This window comes from Somniosus microcephalus, chromosome 24 (assembly GCF_052327205.1).
Source record: "Somniosus microcephalus isolate GS21.2 chromosome 24, FLI_Smic_1.0, whole genome shotgun sequence".
In the NCBI taxonomy this organism is placed as follows: Eukaryota; Metazoa; Chordata; class Chondrichthyes; order Squaliformes; family Somniosidae; genus Somniosus; species Somniosus microcephalus.
Genome location: NC_141010.1, coordinates 9,088,718 through 9,109,441, shown reverse-complemented (window position 1 = coordinate 9,109,441; position 20,724 = coordinate 9,088,718). Strand labels below are relative to the sequence as shown.

The following is a 20,724-nucleotide window of genomic DNA, read 5'->3' as shown; positions in this document are numbered from 1 at the left end:
TACCAACAGTATTCTTGCCATGAACCTGACCCGGCAGATCAAGATGTTCTCTACCTTATTTCCAAGAAGTCAGAACTCATGCACCTTAACTGACTGAATGCACAGGAAGAAGAAAAAAAGCTTTGTAACTTACCACCTGCAAAATGTCTTCATCTTTGGGCATAACTGAAAGTTCCAATACATCCTCACTAAATGCAGGGAAGACAAAAAAGACATGTTTTACAAACCTACATCACTAGCATAAACTTCATTGACATTTTTTCCTTGATTTGAGTCTAAGGAACTATGTTATAAAAATTATATTGATGAGGCAAAGAACTCCTAAAAAGGAAAAGACACTAAAAAATAAAATAAATGCTTGGCTGCCAGTCATGGTATTTGAGGAGAGTTTTCTAGCAAGAGCAATTGTCGCTGTACCAATTAACTGCCCAAAAGGAAATGTCTAAACAGCTGGTTGGGGATAGGATTGGGGATATTGGCATAGGTACAGACTGAGATAATCAAACATTCCACAAGCTACAATGGGGCTGCTAATGCTAATGCTTGCTGAAGCCCAGCAGGAAGGGTGCTGGGAGACTGCCATGCAAACTGTACATTAGATTCATTAAGGGCCCAAGAAAATTTGAATTAGTGGCTCTCCCCAAAATGCGACTAGAGCACCCGAGCAGTGATGCAGCCGTACAGCACCTGTTCCGAACAGACAGGGAAGGCCATTCTTTACCTGTATGACGACATCTCCTGTTGGCTGCCAACTGAATTACACTGAGAAGTTTGCACATTACCACAATGTCTTTGGGTTGAAGGTGGCTGCATGTAGTAAAGGAGCATCTGGAGAGCAGTGATCATAATATGATAGAATTTTATGTTGAAACATAGAAGATAGGAGCAGGAGTAGGCCATTCGGCCCTTCGAGCCTGCTCCGCCATTCAACGAGATCATGGCTGATCATCCAAACCCTAGCACCCGGTCCCTACACCGACAGCCATCCCACCCAAGCCCTATCCCCGTAACCCCACGCATTTAATCCCCCCTAACACTAAGGGTCAATTTTTTTATCATGGCCAATCAACCTAACCCGCACATCTTTGGACTGTGGGAGGAAACCGGAGCACCCGGAGGAAACCCACGCAAACACGGGGAGAATGTGCAAACTCCACACAGATAGTCACCCGAGGCCGGATTTGAACCCGGGTCCCTGGCGCTGTGAGGCAACAGTGCTAACCACTATGCCACCGTGCTGAGTTTGAGAGTGATTTAGTCAAGTCCAAAACTAGGGTCTTAAATCTGAACAAAGTAAACTACGTAGGTATGAGGGGCGAGTTGGCTAAGGTAGGTTGGGAAACTAGGTTAAAAGATATGACGGTAGATAAGCAACGGCAAACATTTAAAGAAATAACTCATAAGTCACAACAAATATACATTCTCTTCAGGAATTAAAAGCAGCACGGGAAAAATGGTCCAACCATGGCTAACAAGAGAAGTTAAAGATAGTATTGATTAAAGGAAGAGGCTTATAATATTGCCAAAAAGAGTAACAAGCCTAAGGATTGGGAGGATTTTAGAATTCAGCAAAGGAGGACCAAGAAATTGATAAAGAGAGAGAAAATGGAGCACGAGAGTAAACTAGCAAGGGATATAAAAACAGATTGTAAAAGCGTCTACAGGTATGTAAAAGGAAAAAGATTAGCGAAAGTAAATGCGGGTCCCTTATAGGCAGAGGCAGGAGAAATTATAATAGGGAATAGGGAAATGGCAGAGACATTAAACAAATACTTTGTATCTGTCTTCAAGGAAGAAGACACAAAAAACATTCCGGAAATAGTGGGGAACCAAGGGTCTAGTGAGAATCAGGAACTTAAAAAAATTAGTATTAGTAAAGAAATAGTATTGCAGAAATTAATGGGACTAAAAGCCTACAAATTCCCATAACCGGATGGCCTACATCCTAGGGTGGCTAGAGAGATAGTGGATGCATTGATTTTGATCTTCTAGAATTCCCTAGATTTTAGAACTGTCCCCGCGGATTGGAAGGTAGCAAATATAACCCCGCTATTCAAGAAAGGAGGGTGAAAGAAAACAGGGAACCATAGACCAGTTAGCCTGACATCAGTAGTAGGGAAAATGCTAGAATCTATTATTAGGGACGTGGTAACAGGGCACTTAGAAAATCACAATGTTCTTGAGCAGAATCAACGCAGATTACTGAAAGGGAAATCATGTTTGACAATTTTGTGAGGTTGTAACTAGCAGGGTAGATAATGGGGAACCAGCGGACATAGTGTATTTGGTTTTTCAAAAAGCATTCAATAAGGTGCCACACAAGAGGTTATTACACAAAATAGGACTCATGGGATTGGGGGTAATATATTAGCATGGGTTAAGGATTGGTTAATGGACAGAAAACAGAGAGTAGGAATAAACGGGTCATTTTCAGGTTGGCAGGCTGTAACTAGTGGGTACTACAAGGATCAGTGCTTGAGCCTCAGCTATTTACAATCTATATTAATGACTTAGATGAGGGGACCAAGTGTAATGTATCTAAACTTGCTGACAATACAAAGCTAGGTGGGAAAGTAAGTTGTGAGGAGGATGCAAAGAGGCTGCAAGGGGATATAGGCTGCAAGGGGATATAGACAGGTTAAGTGAGTGGGCAAGTGAGTTGGCGGGAGGGTCGAGAACCAGAGGACACAGATTTAAGGCGATTGGCAGAAGGTGACATGAGGAAAAACCTTTTTTTTTACGCAGCGAGTGGTTAGAACGTTGAATACACTGCATGAGAGGGTGGTGGAGGCAGATTCAATCGTGGCTTTCAAAAGGGAACTGGATAAGTACCTGAAGGGAAAAAAAATTCAGGGCTAGGGGAAAGGGCGGGGGAGTGCGACTAGCTGAAGTGCTCTTGCAGAGAGCTGAAACGGGCTCGATGGGTCAAATGGCTTCCTTCTGTGCTGTAACCATTCTATGATTCTATGGCAGATGGAATGTAATGTGGAGAAATGTGAAGTTATCCACTTTGGTAGGAAAAATAGAAAAGCTGAATATTTTTTAAATGATGAGAGCTTGGGAAATGTTATTCAGAGACCTGGGTGTCCTTATACACAAATCACTGTAACATGCAGGTAGACTAAGCAATTAAGAAAACAAATGGTATGTTAGCCTTTATTATAAAAGGATTGTAGTATAAGAGTAAAGAAGTCTTACTGCAATTATATAGGGCCTTGGTGCGACCACACATGGAGTACACAATTTTGGTCTTTTTACCTAAGGAAGGATATACTCGCCTTTAGAGGGAGTGCAACGAAAGTTCACTAGATTGATTCCTGGGATGGCAGGGGGGGTGGATTGTCCTATGAGGAGAGATTGTGTTGACTAGGCCTATATTCCCTAGAATTTAGAAGAATGATAGGTGATCTCATTGAAACATAAAATTCTTAAAGGGCTTGACAGGGTATATGCTGGGAGGATGTTTGCCCTGGCTGGAAAGTCTAGAACTAGAGATCACAGTCTCAGAATAAGGGGACTGAGATGAGAAATTTTATCACTCAAAGGGTTATAAATCTTTGGAATTCCCTGCCCCAGAGGGCTATGGATGCTCAGTTGTTGAGTATATTCAAGACAGAGATTTTTGGATACTAAGGGAATTAAGGGATATGAGGATAGTGCGGGAAGTTGGAGTTCAGGTAGATGATCAGCCATGATCTTACTGAATGGTGGAGCAGGCTCGAAGGGCCTAATGGCCTACTCCTGCTCCTATTATGGTAGTGATCACTAATATAGGAAAAAATCAAGGGTTTGCCTTTTTAATGTGTTAACTTACCTGTTTTGAATTAGGGATATTACTTGAGAGTATGTTTTGCCAATTATACTCTCTGCATTCACCTTCACGATACGATCCCCTGCAAAAAAAAAATGAATTGTTTTCAAATCTGTGAAGTTTAAAATGCCGCTCTGAAGATACAACTTATTTGTTTGGTTGAAGCAACATTATTTACAAATTGGAGTTCAAGGTGGTATGATGTTGAGTTCATGAAAGTGCATTAACTATTATAAAGGCTCGTTTATTTCTATGTCCACAGTTGAAACTTAACTGCACCCTGTATTGTAGAGAATGAGTTATGTCCTCTTCATATCCACATTATACAGCTGCATCACCACCATCTGACATCCTTAGAAGTAACTCGATTAAATACACTAAGTGCATATGTACTTTATTTCCATATGCGGTTGAACCAAGAATTTCAAATATATAATTTCTCACAACAGACAGCGCCCCCATAGTGACTGATCCTCCCCTCACCCTTCATCTTTGCCCCTCTCTCAGAAAAACCCAGAGCTTGTTATGAAATGATTGGTAAGCCCAGTGTTTGAAGCACACACTAGCAGCTGTGAATTCCCTCTTTTTTATGAATCTTATTTTGTCGCTGGTACAGTTCATCCACTGCACCGACCACTATATGGCTCAGTGGGCACAGGTGACCTGCTCCTTGGACTGTTGCAAATAATTTTCAGCTAACCATTAGAAGTTATGACCATAGCCCGGAATGAGTCACCTTCCAATTTTCCGCTCTCTTCCCAAGCAGAGGCTAAGCTAGGAAAGAAAAGGACATGCATTTATACAGCGTCTTTCAAGACCTCGGGACGTCCCGATGCACTTTACAGCCAATGAAGTATTTTTGAAGTGTAGTCGCTGTCGTAATGTAGGAAACGCGGCGGCCAATTTGCACACAGCAAGCTCTCACAAATAGCATAGAAACATAGAAGATAGGAGCAGGAGTAGGCCAATCGGCCTCTCGAGCCTGCTCCGCCATTCAATGCGATCATGGCTGATCATCCAAATTCAGTACCCGGTCCCTGCTTTCTCCCCATACCCCTTGATCCCTTTAGCCTTAAGAAATATATCCAACTCCTTCTTGAATATATTTAATGAATTGGCCTCTACGGCCTTCTGTGGTAGCGAATTCCACAGGTTCACCACTCTCTGGGTGAAGAAATTCCTCCTCATTTCTGTCCTAAATGGCTTACGCCTTATCCTTAGACTGTGACCCCTGGTTCTGGACTCCCCGACCATCAGGAACATCCTTCCTGCATCTAGTCTGTCCAGTCCTGTCAGAATTTTATAAGTTTCAATGAGATCCCCTCTCATTCTTCTAAACTCCAGCGAGTACAAGCCCAATCGTCCCAATCTCTCCTCATACGTCATTCCTGCCATCCCAGGTATCAGCCTGGTGAATCTTCGCTGAACTCTTTCCATGGTAAGAACATCCTTCCTCAGATAAGGCGACCAAAACTGCACACAATACTCAAGATGTGGTCTCACCAAGGCCCTGTATAACTGCAGCAAGACATCCTTGTTCCTGTACTCGAACCCTTTCGCTACGAAGGCCAACATACCATTTGCCGCCTTAACCGCCTGCTGCACCTGCATGCTTACCTTCAGCGACTGGTGCACAAGGACACCCAGGTCTCGTTGCACTTCCCCTTCTCTCAATCTACTGCCATTCAGATAATAATCTGCCTTCCTGTTTTTGCCACCAAAGTGGATAACCTCACATTTATCCACGTTATATTGCATCTGCCATGCTTTTGCCCAATCACCCAACCTGTCCAAATCATCCTGTAGTTTTTCGGCATCCTCCTCACAGCACACACACCCACCCAGCTTTGTGTCGTCTGCAAATTTGGAGATATTACATCTAGTTCCCTTGTCTAGATCATTAATATATATTGTGAATAGCTGGGGTCCAAGGACCGATCCCTGTGGTACCCCACTAGTCACTGCCTGCCACTCGGAAAAAGACCCGTTTATTCCAACTCTTTGCTTTCTGTCTGCCAACCAGTTCTCTATCCAAGTCGATACCTTGCCCCCAATCCCATGTGCCTTAACTTTACACGCTAATCTCTTATGCGGGACCTTATCGAAAGCCTTCTGAAAGTCCAAATACACCACAGCCACTGCTTCTCCCTTATCTATTTTACTAGTGACTTCCTCAAAAAATTCCAGTAGATTAGTCAAGCACGATTTACCTTTTGTAAATCCATGTTGACTTTGTCCGATCCTGTCACTGTTTTCCAAGTGCTCTGCTATTACATCTTTTATAATGGACTCTTAGCATTTTCCCCACTACCGATGTCAGGCTTACCGGTCTGTAATTCCCTGTTTTCTCTCTACCACCTTTTTTGAATAGCGGGGTAACATTAGCTACCCTCCAATCCATGGGTACTGTTCCAGATTCCATCGAATGTTGGAAGATGATCAGCAATGCATCTACTATTTCTAGGGCCACTTCCTTAAGTACCCTAGGATGTAGATTATCAGGCCCTGGGGATTTATCGGCCTTCACTCCCATCAATTTCCCTAACACCATTTCCCTACAAATACTGATTTCTGTCAGTTCCTCCCTTTCATCAGACCCTATGTTCCCCGACATCTCGGAGGTTATTTGTGTCCTCTTTTGTGAAGACAGAACCAAAATATGTATTTAATTGGTCTGCCATTTCTTTGTTCCCCATTATAAATTCCCCTGATTCTGACTGCAAGGGACCTACGCTTGACTTCACCAATCTTTGTGATAATGACCAGATAATCTGTTTTAGGTGTTGGTTGATGGACAAATGTAATATACACAGACACTATTTTCAACCTGAACCACAGCAACAACTAGAAATAGCAGTGTGCACAGCACATAAAGCAAACAAATTACAGCTGTCAAGGAAACTTAAATGTGCTAACTCAAAAAAAAAAGCAACTTTGAAACACCAGAGCCACTGAAGAGCCACTGAAATGTATATATAAAATAACAACAGGTAGTTTACATCTATCACCCCCACTTATCAGCAAAGGTCCCGGCAGATTGGAAAACTGCTAATGTAACACCCTTATTTAAAAAGGGTAGTAGACAGAAGGCTGGAAACTATAGACCTGTTAGCCTAACATCTGTGGTTGGTAAAATGTTAGAGTCCATTATTAAGGAGACAGTAACGGGACATTTGGATAAACATAATTTAATAGGGCAAACTCAGCATGGTTTCATGAAGGGGAAGTCATGTTTAACAAATTTGCTTGAGTTTTTTGAGGAAGTAACATACAGGGTGGATAAAGGGGAACCAGTGGACGTAGTGTATTTAGACTTCCAAAAGGCATTTGACAAGGTGCCACACAAAAGATTATTGCTCAAGATAAAAAATCACGGGATTGGGGGTAATATTCTGGCGTGGGTGGAGGATTGGCTCTCTAACAGAAAGCAGAGAGTTGGGATAAATGGTTCGTTCTCAGATTGGCAACCAGTAACTAGTGGTGTTCCGCAGGGGTCAGTGCTGGGTCCCCAACTCTTTACAATCTATATTAACGATTTGGAGGAGGGGACCGAGTGTAACATATCAAAGTTTGCAGATGATACAAAGATGGGACGGAAAGTAGTGAGTGAGGAGGACATAAAAAACCTGCAAAGGGACATAGACAGGCTAAGTAAGTGGGCAGAGATTTGGCAGATGGAATACAATACTGGAAAGTGTGAGGTTATGCACTTTGGCAGGAAAAATCATAGAGCAAGTTATTATCTTAATGGCAAGAAACTGGAAAGTACTGTAGTACAAAGGGATCTGGGGGTCCTGGTGCACGAAACTCAAAAAGTTAGTATGCAGGTGCAGCAAGTGATTAAGAAGGCCAATGGAATGTTGGCTTTTATTGCTAGGGGGTTGGAATATAAAAACAGGGAGGTATTGCTGCAGTTGTACAAGGTATTGGTGAGGCCGCACCTGGAATACTGCATACAGTTTTGGTGTCCATACTTAAGAAAAGACATACTTGCTCTCGAGTCAGTACAAAGAAGGTTCACTCGGTTAATCCCGGGGATGAGGGGGTGGTCATATGAGGAGAGGTTGAGTAGATTGGGACTCTACTCATTGGAGTTCAGAAGAATGAGAGGCGATCTTATTGAAACATATAAGATTGTGAAGGGGCTTGATCGGGTGGATGCGGTGAGGATGTTCCCAATGATGGGTGAAACTAGAACTAGGGGGCATAATCGTAAAATAAGGGGCTGCTCATTCAAAACTGAGATGAGGAGAAACTTCTTCACTCAGAGGGTGGTAGGTTTGTGGAATTTGCTGCCCCAGAAAGCTGTGGAATCTACATCATTAAATAAATTTAAAACAGAAATAGATAGTTTCCTAGAAGTAAAGGGAATTAAGGGTTACGGGGAGCGGGCAGGAAATTGGACATGAGTCTGGGTTCGGAATGGTCATGGCCCTGTGGGTAGTGGAGTGGGCCCAGGGGCCGTGTAGCCTTGTTCTGCTCCTACTGTGTTCTAATTCTGTTAGATTTCAGGAGATGGTTTTATTCCTGTTCCTGGCTGGGGTGGAGATCGCCTTTACAGAAGGTAAGTACTGAAGAAAATATAGGGACAGAGTGATCTCCTGGAAGAATTTCGATCGCCTAGATGGGTCGGAGAGGAATTTCCCAGATTTTTTTCTCCCAAATTGGCCATTGGGTCTTTATCTGGTTTTTCGCCTCTCCCGGGAGATCACATGGGTTCGGGTGGATGCAGAGTGATAGAAGATTTGAGGTTAGGATCAGATCAGCCATGATCTTATTGAATGGTGGAGCAGGCTCGAGGGGCCGATTGGCCTACTCCTGCTCCTATTTCTTATGTTCTTATGTTCTTATGACATCTAAAATCTGAGACAGACTAAACAATAATCTATCTTTGACATTATATTGTTGCACAAGCCTGCAACAGGAACTGAGTCACAAATTCTATTGTTCACAAGCAGGCCACTGGAACAATTCCAAGATGGACTTGGACGCAGTGGTTTCATGCGAGTATAGCTGAATCTATGCTATTTGTCCAGCAAAGAGACCCAATGCCAAATGACTGATGTTTCAACATATCAAAAAGCAAACTAATTTATTTGCCCATCGTAAACAATATTAAATTTCAGTCAAATCCACAGATAAGAAACTTAGCTAAATGGATAAATGAAGCAAGTCTTCCTCCCAATTCAGTTCATCATCATTCTGATTTGCATTAAATACAATAAAACCCGATCTCAATGGCCCAGATATTCCAATCCCTATGGGTGTGTATGGGCTACGTACCCACCCGTAGGGACATCGGAAATGCAGGTTTGAGGCATGCACTGCGCATGCGCTGAAAACCCGCAGTTCCGATCTGTCAAGAATGGTCTTGACAGATCCTCCGGCTGCCCTGGAGAAGGGCCTCTGCGAGCGAATAGTTCCGCTTTCTGGAGACCCTCCGCCCGCAGAAAACCCTTACAATTCCTACGCCTGGTAAAAGCAGCATAAGGCCTGCTTTTACCAGGATAAGAGTTGAAAAAAAGTAAAAAAAAACAAAAATAATAATTTTTTCACTGATTTATCATTTAAAAATACTTTAAAAAAGGTAAGTTTATTTTTAGCCCTGTAAAAAGCTTTTAAATTATTTTTTCAAAAAATTAAATTTTTGTTTAAAATACTTTATTGTAATTTCAAGTCATTTAAAAAATGTGATTTAAAAAAATGTATTTAAAGTTTTACTATGTTTTTGGGGTGATCTCCATTCATATATTTGACAGGTCTTCCTATCAAGTGTATGAAGGGAGATTCCCTTATGCGATTGGCTCCCCATGGCCCACGTGATCCCAGGGACGCTGTGAACTACATGCGCCTGTGGGATACGTGGGCCCTGCACACTTCAAGTTTGGAGAGGCCCAGGAATGGAAGCATGTGCGTCCCGGGAGCCCTCAGGTTAGGGTGTAGATTTTTCCAGATCGCAGACCTCCGCCCGCAGGAGGCCTGCGATCAGAAAATACGGGCCAACCTGTCCTTTGGGAATTAGCCAAAAAGCCTATTACAAAGGTAGCATTGAGCCAAAGTCTAGACTTCAACAGCGCAATATTAAAACCGGTCCTGCTGGACCCAACCCATTATCAGAAAGTGCATACAACCACAATTTGATTGAAGTAATTCCAATACATGTTAAAACACCTTTCACTGAAACCTTCACTGAATCCCAACACTGTGCATCTTCTCTATGGGCAGTGTGTAGATTGGGTTCCACTTACCATCAAGTCTGCTTCAAAGATAGGTAGAAGCTCTAATTTTATTAATGAAAAAAAAAACAACGCTCACATTGTTTATGGAGATCTGTACTTTAATAGAAGTGAGAACGATGATAGAACTTTTATATTCCTCTCGTGTATCGGGCTTCCTGCTCTGTGCTGCCATTTTCAGAAAACAGACCCTATTCAAGACTCAGCAATAGGACTCTGATTCACGTCAAAGTGACCAGATGGCTCCAAAGAAAAACTCCTTTCCCTTTCCATATACTGGACAACAACTTCAATAAAGTACACTAAAGCTGAACAAACACAGCACTTCAAAAAGAGTCTTTTTTTTCTTTTGCTCACTTTTCTTTAACATGCTGTTACTTACTGGGTGGGGTACCATGGGCTCCGCCAGTCCTCCAGAGTCTGGCAGAGGTGACCACTCTTCATGTATAAGCTCAATGAATGTGAACAAGCCATTTGACTGTGGGAGACATCATAGGCAACCGCAGTTCTGTACTCATCCAATATCCACTTCCAGCCAGGATTACTGCATAATTACCTTGGCTGATTGTTTCCCCCACGTCCCTCCATTGCACAGGGGAGCTGAAACCAATTGTACTCCATCCCTATGGCCACCCAAGCCAAGATCAGCTACCTTAGCACACATGAAGGATCAAACCCAGGAACACCTTCTTCTGTATATTTCAGTACCATGTGGGGTAGTGCATTAACCAACTGGCAAAAATGGAGAAGTACGGGAGAGTGGATACATGAGAAAAATATAAAAGCATTATTTTAGGTATTCCATATGAAAAATTTCTTCAGAGTAATATATTCAGATTTTTTTGATTTTTTTTTTTTTTTTTTTAAAAGCCTTACATTGTAGTGTCCTTTCAAAAAAAGGCAGCTTCTCAGTAGGGTTGCATGGTAAGAATTTTCATAAGTAAACTCAGATCTATACAAGAAAAGTGCTTTTAAAAGGATTCTAAAGTAAAATCATATGAAAATGACCATATTCATCATATAATTTTCTGTCTGGTTGTGCTAATTCAGATATATTAAACCATCTTAAATGTAAAACATTTCCATTTAAATGGGTTGTGTCAAACAGTAATGAATTAATATCACACCACTGCGAAGGTGTGAAACAAATATTTAGGTCATGAGATGCCACTAACACAAACGCAATAGAGATGCTACACAGACGTTAGGGCCACCAGATACCAGTCTGAATAAGCAAAGGAACAAAACAATTAACCTCTGCACCCCTGGGCTAAGGAGAAGATCAGGCAAAGCTGCCTCTCTTGATCACTATCCAGTTGCCATTGCTGGAAGTGTGCACATGTGGACATCAGGCAAGGACAGGATTGGATTCGCCTCTTTTGATCAACACACAACCACCTGGTGTCGTACTAGCAGGTGATTGGAATTGTATTTCAACAATGAATCCATACCATCAGAAAAAAGTGGCATAAAGGTTAAGTCAAAGTTAAATTAATAAACCTGTGAAACTTTTTCTGCGTGTAGTGCATGGCCTGGCAGTTGATGACTCTTAGGCCTAGAAATTCGGTATAGCCGCGTTTGGGGCGCTAGTCCTGGCGATGCGCAAAGTTTAGCGCCACCTAGCGCGATATTGGGTTGCAGCGGCGCTAAATCAGGCGCTGCACGCTACTCTTAAGGCGCTAACCCGGCAACGCAACCCAATTTCGCGGCAGCGAGGGTGCTGTCAATAATCACTTTCCCTGAGACACACTGGCGCCGGCCAGCTTTTAAAGGAGCAGGTCAATTGGCATCACCAGACACACTCACTGCCTTGTAGGCCTTCAAAGCGGTGGGAGCCTACCTGTGGCGCACCAGCCTAGCAAGACATGGAAAGGGTGAGGCAGAGGGCGGAACGCCTCACTGATGGGGCATTGGATGCTTTGGTTGGCGCAGTGGAATCAAGGCCAAGGAAGATGGTCGGAATGTGATTTATGTTTTGGACAGTCTCCCGGGTGTGAGAGTCAGTTATGTGTCAGTGTATTCGTTTTGCTTTCTGTTGCCATAGCTTTCTCATGTTTGAAGGAACCACATTGTGTAATGAAACACTTTCTTCATTTACAATGGCCATGCCTGCTATTTACATGCATCTTGCCCTTCACAGGCTTGGGGGTATCAGACCGGTTCCATTCCTGTTCTTGGAATGGCAGCAAGCATTCCGTGAGAGGGGCCTAGAAGCTACTTCTGATCAGCCTCTGACGCACAGCCTGAGAAGAGCCGCTCGCGTAGAAGTTCAGGCCAGCAGGCATCTTCTCAGCCACCGACAGAGATGTCCTGCACCTTATCTGAGGCTGCAGATCTGGCTGAAGCAGCTGGCACAGCTCAGTCACCACCTCCTTTCTAAATCGCAGCCTTCTGACACACTGCTCCTCCGGCATGTTCATGTAGGAAAACTGCGGTCGGAAAACCCTGCCAGCGTAAGGTCTGCTGTGGCGACGTCTGTTGGCCCTCCGCCGTCTGGCCATGCCCGCCCCCCTCTCCCAGCGTCTCAGTGCCCTTTCCAGATGATTCAGCAGCAGGACGTTCCCCTCCAATGCAGCCCCCATAATAAGTGCCCACAGGAAGGTTCTCCGTTGTCAAGGCTCACCAACAGCAAGGTGACGGTCAGAAGGCTGAAGATCATCTGCCTGCACTGGCTCAGTGGTCAAATGGCTCTCAGTGTGCAGCTCAGCAACTCTTTGTAGCTCTCAAGGAAGTTGTGCTCCAAAAATGGCTGCCGCTTTTAAACCACACCAGTCCCCTTTAAATAACGCTCCTCCAGCCCGAGAGCGACTTGGTAAGGCCCAGGTAAGCTGTCACTATTAGAGCCAGGCGCTACGGAGGGGGGCGCCACTGAATTTCCGGTCCGGGGCGCCCAAAAGGCGTTGCACACTCAAATGACGTCATAATCAGCCTGCGCCCATGAGCGGGCGCTAAGATTTAGCCCCGGCGCTAAATGCATGCTCAATATGGGGCGAGGCGCTCGGCGCCTTGCGCCCGCCCGGAAATTGGCTAGCGCCCCACTTCTCAGCCTCTTTAGGCGTTAATCGGTGGCGCTAGCAACCAAATTTCTCCCCCTTAGAATTTGACTAGCTTGGTCAAGGAAAAGTATTAGCACACACTTTCTGGTGAAGTTGCCTTAATCCTATTGAGCAAATATAAAGATGCGCGGTGATTTAGAACAAGTTCATATTACCTGTACATAGCCCAGCTTGATGTGCTGCTCCCCCTTCCTTTACACTTTTAACAAAGATGGTATCCATAGGCTCTGTTCGGCCTTTCTGTTGGCCTGTGAAGCAAAACAAGACCAGTCCGTAAAGTTATACTGTTGGGAAACCACTCAAAAAAAGAGAAGTCAGCTTTGATTTTCCAATTGGAATGCATCTTCAACTGAACTTTCATCTGCCATGGAGGTGCGGCCTGACTCTGGTTGATGTTTTTCAGCCTTCAGTGTCATTAGGATACCAGAAACCAACTGCACAGCTTCTGCTCAGGAGCCATACCAGACTCAGACTGCAAAACTACTGGGGCAAGCCTTAGGAGGAAACAGGCAGAAGCTGCCTGAAAAACTCACTTAAATATTTTGTGCCTTCTTTGTGGGCCTGTGCATGGCAATATTCGGAGGGCAACTGCACTGGCCCCTCCCACAGCCACCGCACTGGCCCCTCCCACAGCCACCGCACTGGCCCCTCCCACAGCCACCGCACTGGCCCCTCCCACAGCCACTGCACTGGCCCCTCCCACAGCCACCGCACTGGCCCCTCCCACAGCCACCGCACTGGCCCCTCCCACAGCCACCGCACTGGCCCCTCCCACAGCCACCGCACTGGCCCCTCCGAGACTGGCTGCACCGGTCCCTCCGAGACTGGCTGCACAGGTCCCCTCCACCAAACTTTGAAGACCAGAGCCTAACAGGTGGTCCTTTGTTCCAATGGGGAAAATGGCAGGAAGTATATTTTGTATGTGGATGGGCACACTTTGTGCCACAGGGCCTGTTGTCTAGGATGAGGATTTGGCTGAGAGGGAGGAAGTAGTGGGTAGTAGTTAGGGGAGTGATGTTGGGTTGAGAAAGTGCATTAAGTAAAATTCCCTAGAGATCAGTGCTGGATTATATATATTCACCACTTGTTCCATTTCACTTACAAATCTGTGTTACAGAGCAATTGTCTTTTATTACCAGCTTGCAGCGTTTTAAAACCTTTGCTCATATCATGTGATATTGTTTTGACAATATGTTTGTTCATCGTCGTGTTCAACAATTTTAGAAGGGTGGACATGGCAAGAGATTCATATTTGATCCACCTAACCACTGAGACTGGTCTGTTTACATTAGAGCTATTTACTATTTACACAAGTTCAGATACCAGTCACCGACCTGCTGAGTTTTTCCAGCATTTTCTGTTGTTTTTTCGGATTTCCAACATCTGCAGTATTTTGCTACCGTCTAATCTTTCCTGTTTTATCAAGTATTCAGCAGGGGCTGAAAAAAAACACAGGTCCTAGCAGGCTGATCCCACTAACACCAGTAATGTGGAGTGGGCTTGCCCTCAATATCACTCCAACAAATGATCAACAGCTTGTCTTTGCAAGATGATCCTCACATACATCATTTCACAAGGGACAAGGTGGACACTGAGCACGAGGCGAAGGACATGTGTGCGTGGAGGGGGAGAAAAGAGGAGGAAAACCCGAGTTAGGTTTTAGGAGGTTTTGAAGGAGAAAGTAGCTATAAAGTGAAATGGCTTTGGAGAAAAATTCAGGAGCACAGGGGTTCATTTGTTCCAAAGGTGAAATAAAAAGGATGAGAATTCAGCAGTAACCCAGAGTCAAAGGAACTGAAGGTGTCGGCCGGGAAATTTGGCTGGAGAAGATTTCTCAGAGATGGCAGAGTGAAGGCAGTGGAACGACGTGAGGACAAGGATCTTGAAATCAATTGGCAGGAGTACAGGGCACCAGTGTAGTATGGTAAGGACAGAGGGGTTAATGTGGCTGAGGACTTGAGGCACAAAGTTCTGGATTTTTGGAAATTTATGAAGGGTGAAAATGAAGAGGCCAGGAAGCAGAGCAGCAAAAAAATCAATCCTCAAAGTGGTGAAAGCAAGTTAAGGATTTCAGGGTGTGTTAGGGACATAAGTAAACAAGGTCTTGGAAACTGAGCAGTTGTGCAGGTTAAACCTCAGTTCAGGTTCAAACGGAGCATAAAATTGTGCTGGGTTCAGCCAAGTAGGTGACCAAGGAGGTTGACAGATTGGGAGCCAGCAGCATGTAGATGCTGGCAAGTTTAAGTTTTGCTTATCCTTACGAAAACGTTAGCTTATCCAAGACTTGACGTCAAGACAGACAACAGGTCTGGCCTCAACAGTGGTGGCACAGAGGTAGAGTTCAGCATTGACGGTATACATGCAGAAGCTGATCCCGTGCTTGTTCGTAATATTGCTGAGGGTTAGCATCTAAATGACGAATAAGAGGGACCAAGGATGGCGTCCTGCAGCACAAAGGTGACCACATGAACATGGGAAAGTTAGTGCAAGAGATTTGGTGACGTTGGGATTGGTAGGAATGGAAGCACAACAGAGAGGTACGGAGATGACCAAGAAACAGTGAAAGAGAATGGACTGATCAACAGTGTCAGAGGTAGCAGAATGATTGATGAGAGACAGCGAAATGCAGCAGTGTCATTGGTGACTTTGAATATAGATGGTTCTGCTGTAGATAAGTTCTGAAATGCCTTGGAGGGACTTGAAGGAGACGAGCATATACAGTAGTTGGTGGCAGTAATGCATATAAAGAGCTTGGAGTGAAATGGAAGGTTAGTGAAATGGTACTAATTTGAGGGTTTAAGATGGGGTCATTAAGAAAGGGGCAGAAATAACAACTAAGAATGCTGGAAATCTGAAAACAGACAGAAAATATTGGAGAAACACAGGTCAGTGAACATCCGTGAGAGAAAAGACTATTTTCAAATGCTGACTGACTTGCTGTGTATTTCCAGCATTTTTTAATTTTCACTGCATAGATTATTCTGTCCATTATCATTTAAACCAGACAGCATGTACTATGTGATGATCTGAGTACAATGAACAACATTTTCAGTACTGAAAGATGGCTCATTATATGAAATGAACATTCCCTAAAATGGTCTTCTGAACATGAAAAATTTCTGTACAATGAGAAGGTGCTGACCAGTTTACAAAACAATCTTTCTTTTGAACTGTGGATAATTTTATCCACAAGGAGAACAAAATAAATCCAAGACAAAAAACTAATGATATTTTTTAAATTTTAAACGTGAAATTGCACAACTTCTAATTTACATACAATTGTTTTAGGAACAGATATTCCTCCCCTACTTTCTCCAGAAACAGATCTAATCATCTCTTGATTTAATTGACCTTAAGGTCAAGAGCTGGAGAGGACAGTTTGAAGGTCGAGAGCTGGAGCGACAGTTTGAAGGTCGAGAGCTGGAGAGGACAGTTTGAAGGTCGAGAGCTGGAGAGGACAGTTTGAAGGTCGAGAGCTGGAGTGACAGTTTGAAGGTCGAGAGCTGGAGTGACAGTTTGAAGGTCGAGAGCTGGAGTGACAGTTTGAAGGTCGAGAGCTGGAGTGACAGTTTGAAGGTCGAGAGCTGGAGTGACAGTTTGAAGGTCGAGAGCTGGAGAGGACAGTTTGAAGGTCGAGAGCTGGAGTGACAGTTTGAAGGTCGAGAGCTGGAGTGACAGTTTGAAGATCGAGAGCTGGAGCGACAGTTTGAAGGTCGAGAGCTGGAGTGACAGTTTGAAGGTCGAGAGCTGGAGTGACAGTTTGAAGGTCGAGAGCTGGAGAGGACAGTTTGAAGATCGAGAGCTGGAGCGACAGTTTGAAGGTCGAGAGCTGGAGTGACAGTTTGAAGGTCGAGAGCTGGAGTGACAGTTTGAAGGTCGAGAGCTGGAGCGGAACACGGTTACCAGGACGCCAAGTTGGACAGCCAGGGGTAATGTGCAGGCCAGGTGTGTGGAAGAAACCGAGGGGAAACATCAAGAAAAACTGAGAGGAAACATCGAGAAAGACAGAGGAAACATCAAGAGAGAGAGGGGAAACATCGAGAGAGACCAAGATGGAAACATCGAGAAAGACTGAGGGGGCACTTTATTTATTTAATTTTATTAATTTATTAATTAATTCATTAAATTAATTTTATTATAAGTTGTGAGTTCCTCACGATGCTCTCCCAGTGAGGCCACCCTGTAACCAGAGATTATTCTAGAAGCCTGGGTAGAAATATCAATGTAATGACTGTAGAAATTACTTTTTTACATTATTGCTTGTTCATTTTATGTGCTGTCTTTTTATGTCTTTTATTTATTTTATGTCTGCTTTATTTATATTTAAAGTATGTATGCGTGTATATGTCGGTATGTGTTTTTTTGTGCTGGCACCGATGAAGATGGCTGCCGTCCTTGCGAGCTCCGTGCGTACCAGGCAGCTCAGTGTTCTTGCTGCTTGGTGCTCTCGGCTCGTCAAGAAAAAGCATTTCACTGACTAGATTACACTTCTTGTATTTAGTTATGTGACCAATAAAATTGAAATTGAAATTGAAATTGATATTGTTCCTAGTAACTTTTCAAAAGTTTCCCAAACTTGTAGAATGTGTTATCATTTCAAGGTAGATTTTCAACTTGCTGCCCATTATAGAAATTGCCCGACTGGTTGGCGGCTGATCCACAATGCCAGGTTTATGTCCAGGTGGCAAGTTGAAAATCTGCCCCATTGTATCTAAACAGTTAAATGTTAAACCCAGACTTTTTTTCATTCCACGTTTAGTCATCCCAAGTCTCGGCACCCGCCTACAGCAGCCTTGTGGAAATAACCATTATAAACAAACAGTGCAGTCTGAGTTTTTTGTTTTTGGAATACAATGCCATCAAATAGATGATGTTAATCGGCTTCCACTGCGACAAGAACTCTAAGGCAATCCCAAAATTCACACGTTTTAAAAATCAATAAAACAGTCCATAGCCTACTTCCTCTAGCCAGAGTTGGTAAGTATTGCCTCCCACACAGCACCAGCTAATTTATTAATAACTTTTTGTGTAAGTATATTCTGTAGAAATAATTCAAGCAGGACTCACCTCTTCCATTTCCATTTTCTTCATCCTGTAAAAGAATCAAAATACTATTTTAGTTAAATACAATTGTTGCACTCTTTTTGATTCTAACAGTCTGAGCAATTTACTCTGCTCACCGCCTTTGAGTGGATGTTCCAAGTAAATTTTCATTAATCCTTCTGAATCCACGACAGGCTTCACACCCAATAAAATGGAAAATTCAAGCCAACGCGGATTGAAAGTCAAACCTTATGCTGAAGGAGAAACACTCATATGTATTTCTATTAAGTTTTCCTAGTTGGTTGATAGTTCATCATCTGTTGAGTCAGTGAAAAACTGAGTCATAACTGTATTGTATTGGAGCTCAACATATCTGGTATTTTATAAGAAATCCCCAATTTCACATATTTGGGACTCCTGTCAAGTTGGTTGGATTTAAAAAAAAATTAAATCGGTTCCAATGGAAAACCCCACAACCCAGTTAAAAAATAATCTACAAAGCTGCAGGTAAAACTTTGCATTCCATTGAATGCTCCATACAAGTCAACAACAACTTGCATTTATAGAAAGCCTTTAACAAGGCACTTCAAAGAGGCATAATCAGACAAAAATGGATGCCAAACCAAAGGAGGAGATATTAGGATGAGCGACAGAGCTTGGTTTTAAGGAGGGTGTTAAAAGGAGGAGAGGGAGGTAGGGGGGAAAAGGTAGATTCAGGACTAGGGCAGGAGGGGCTCAGGGGCGAGCTTGGCTTGGTGGGCTCGAGAAATGGGAGGAAGCAGCAGAGGCAGCTTAGTGACAAAGAAGTCTATGAGCTCCTCACACCTGTTATTGAAAGTGAGAGTGGAGGGTTTAAGGAGAATGTTGGTAGTGGAAAAAAAAGCCAGTGGTTAGTTTTACTCTCCAGGATTATCCTGAAGTAGTAAGCGGTTTTGGCAGAGGACAGTGATGCCCAATGTTACTTGATGTGGTCCAGCCAAATCTGGTGATGGATAGCTAAACTAGATGCACACTAGATACGCTCAAGTCTGCATCCGTGGACTTGAGGGAGCAAAGATGGGGGCCATACTAAGGGAATCGGTCAGGATGGGAGAGTTTTACTGGGGGTTTTCAGGTGTGAATCACAGTTGGGATTTTATTGTCTCTCTTTCCGTCAGTCCTTAAGCCCTCTAATTTGAAATGAAAATAGGTATTTTAGGAAGATTCTTATCTAACAATGTCATTTGTGTAAACTCAATAAAATGAATAGAACAGTTTATACTTATGTACTTTGAATTGCATTTGTAGTTAAACTTGAAATAATGCTCTAGTTTAATCTTTTATTTTCCAGTTCAAATTTTATATGCCTCTGTGTCCCCTCTCATTTGTTTGCTTTCGAGGCTTAACCGGACAGGTGGGCAGTTAAAATCGTCCAGATTACTTACCTGTCAGAGAGCCACCAGGTCTTGCCATACTGTCATTTGGCAGAATTTAAAAGTGGCCCATTTATTCACCTCACTATCTACCAGCCCCAAAACATGCCTAGATTTTAAAATTGGGGCCAAGATTTTCTAACATAACTCTGTCCTTTTGACATGGCCTTTCTCTGAACATTTCCAGTTTGGATGCAGTCCCTGTACCTCAGTGACCAAAACTGAGTAAACTATTTAAGGTGCAGCCTGTTCAGACCACTGTACAGCTTCAGCAAGACTTGTTATATGTGTTTAATGGTAAATTTACCATCAGTCCCTGATTCCCTTCAGCCTCTTCCTTTGGTACTTTGACACTACGGGGGGAAAATTGGGTGAGTAGCGCCACCTGTTAGCGCCTAAAGAGGCAGTCAGTGGCTGTAGCGCCACTGGCTGCGCCTCCCGTGATATTCAGCAGGGGCGCTAATGGTGGCGTTAGCCTTTTGCGCTGCGCCGCCACCGATGATGTCACCGGTGTGCGCAGCGCCCCATTCGCGCCCTGATCGCGATATTTGGTAGCGAACACCGCTGTAGCGCTGTTCGCTACCCGCGCCCGGTTCACGGGACCTTGCTGCGCCGGCAGAGGCGCAAGTTAAGGTGGAGGTGCGGGGCGGCCGCTTTTTCGGCGGCCACCTGCCAGCACCTCCATCCCCGGCCTCCTGGTTCCCCTCCCCCGCGGCATTGCCGGCTGTTTCCCGAGAGCCCAGCACTTCTCCTTGGTGCCGGACTCTTTTGCCGGTACTCGCGATCGGGGCTCGTGCTGTTGCAGGCCCCTCCCCTTTAACAGTGGGAGGAAGGCCTGCAGTACCGCAGCGTGCCGTGCCGCAGCGTGTGACGCTGCAGCACGTAGCGCTGCGAAATTCACTTTCAGCGCCTCGAGCCACGCCCCGTCTCCCTCTAGGGGCACTTCAACTGAATTTGCGGCGATCGCTAATGCGGCGATCGCGGCGCAAATTCCAGCGCCCAGGCGAACTTTGCGCCGCTTGGGCGCCTCAGGCCAATTTCTAGGCCTACTATTATTATTCCTTAAATAAAATTTATTTTCCCTGAATTAAACCCAAGCGCAAGCACATTGCCTTTTAAGACTTTGTAAACTCAGGAGCCTCATGAACCACACTCCCCCTATCAAA

General features: G+C 44.1%; 1 protein-coding gene across 1 annotated transcript in view; it reads right to left on the bottom strand.

Moving 5' to 3' along the window:
* The window catches only part of LOC147101028 (rho GTPase-activating protein 23-like), a 248,723-nt gene that overhangs the window by 109,864 nt on the left and 118,135 nt on the right, over positions 1–20,724 (bottom strand). Inside the window, exons 3-6 of the mRNA XM_085966192.1 lie at positions 18,171–18,195; positions 13,259–13,351; positions 3,815–3,893; positions 134–188 (exon numbers count right to left, since the gene is read on the bottom strand). Of these exons, the coding sequence (XP_085822318.1) occupies positions 134–188; positions 3,815–3,893; positions 13,259–13,351; positions 18,171–18,195 (252 nt within the window). The remainder of the gene's footprint in view (positions 1–133; positions 189–3,814; positions 3,894–13,258; positions 13,352–18,170; positions 18,196–20,724) is intronic.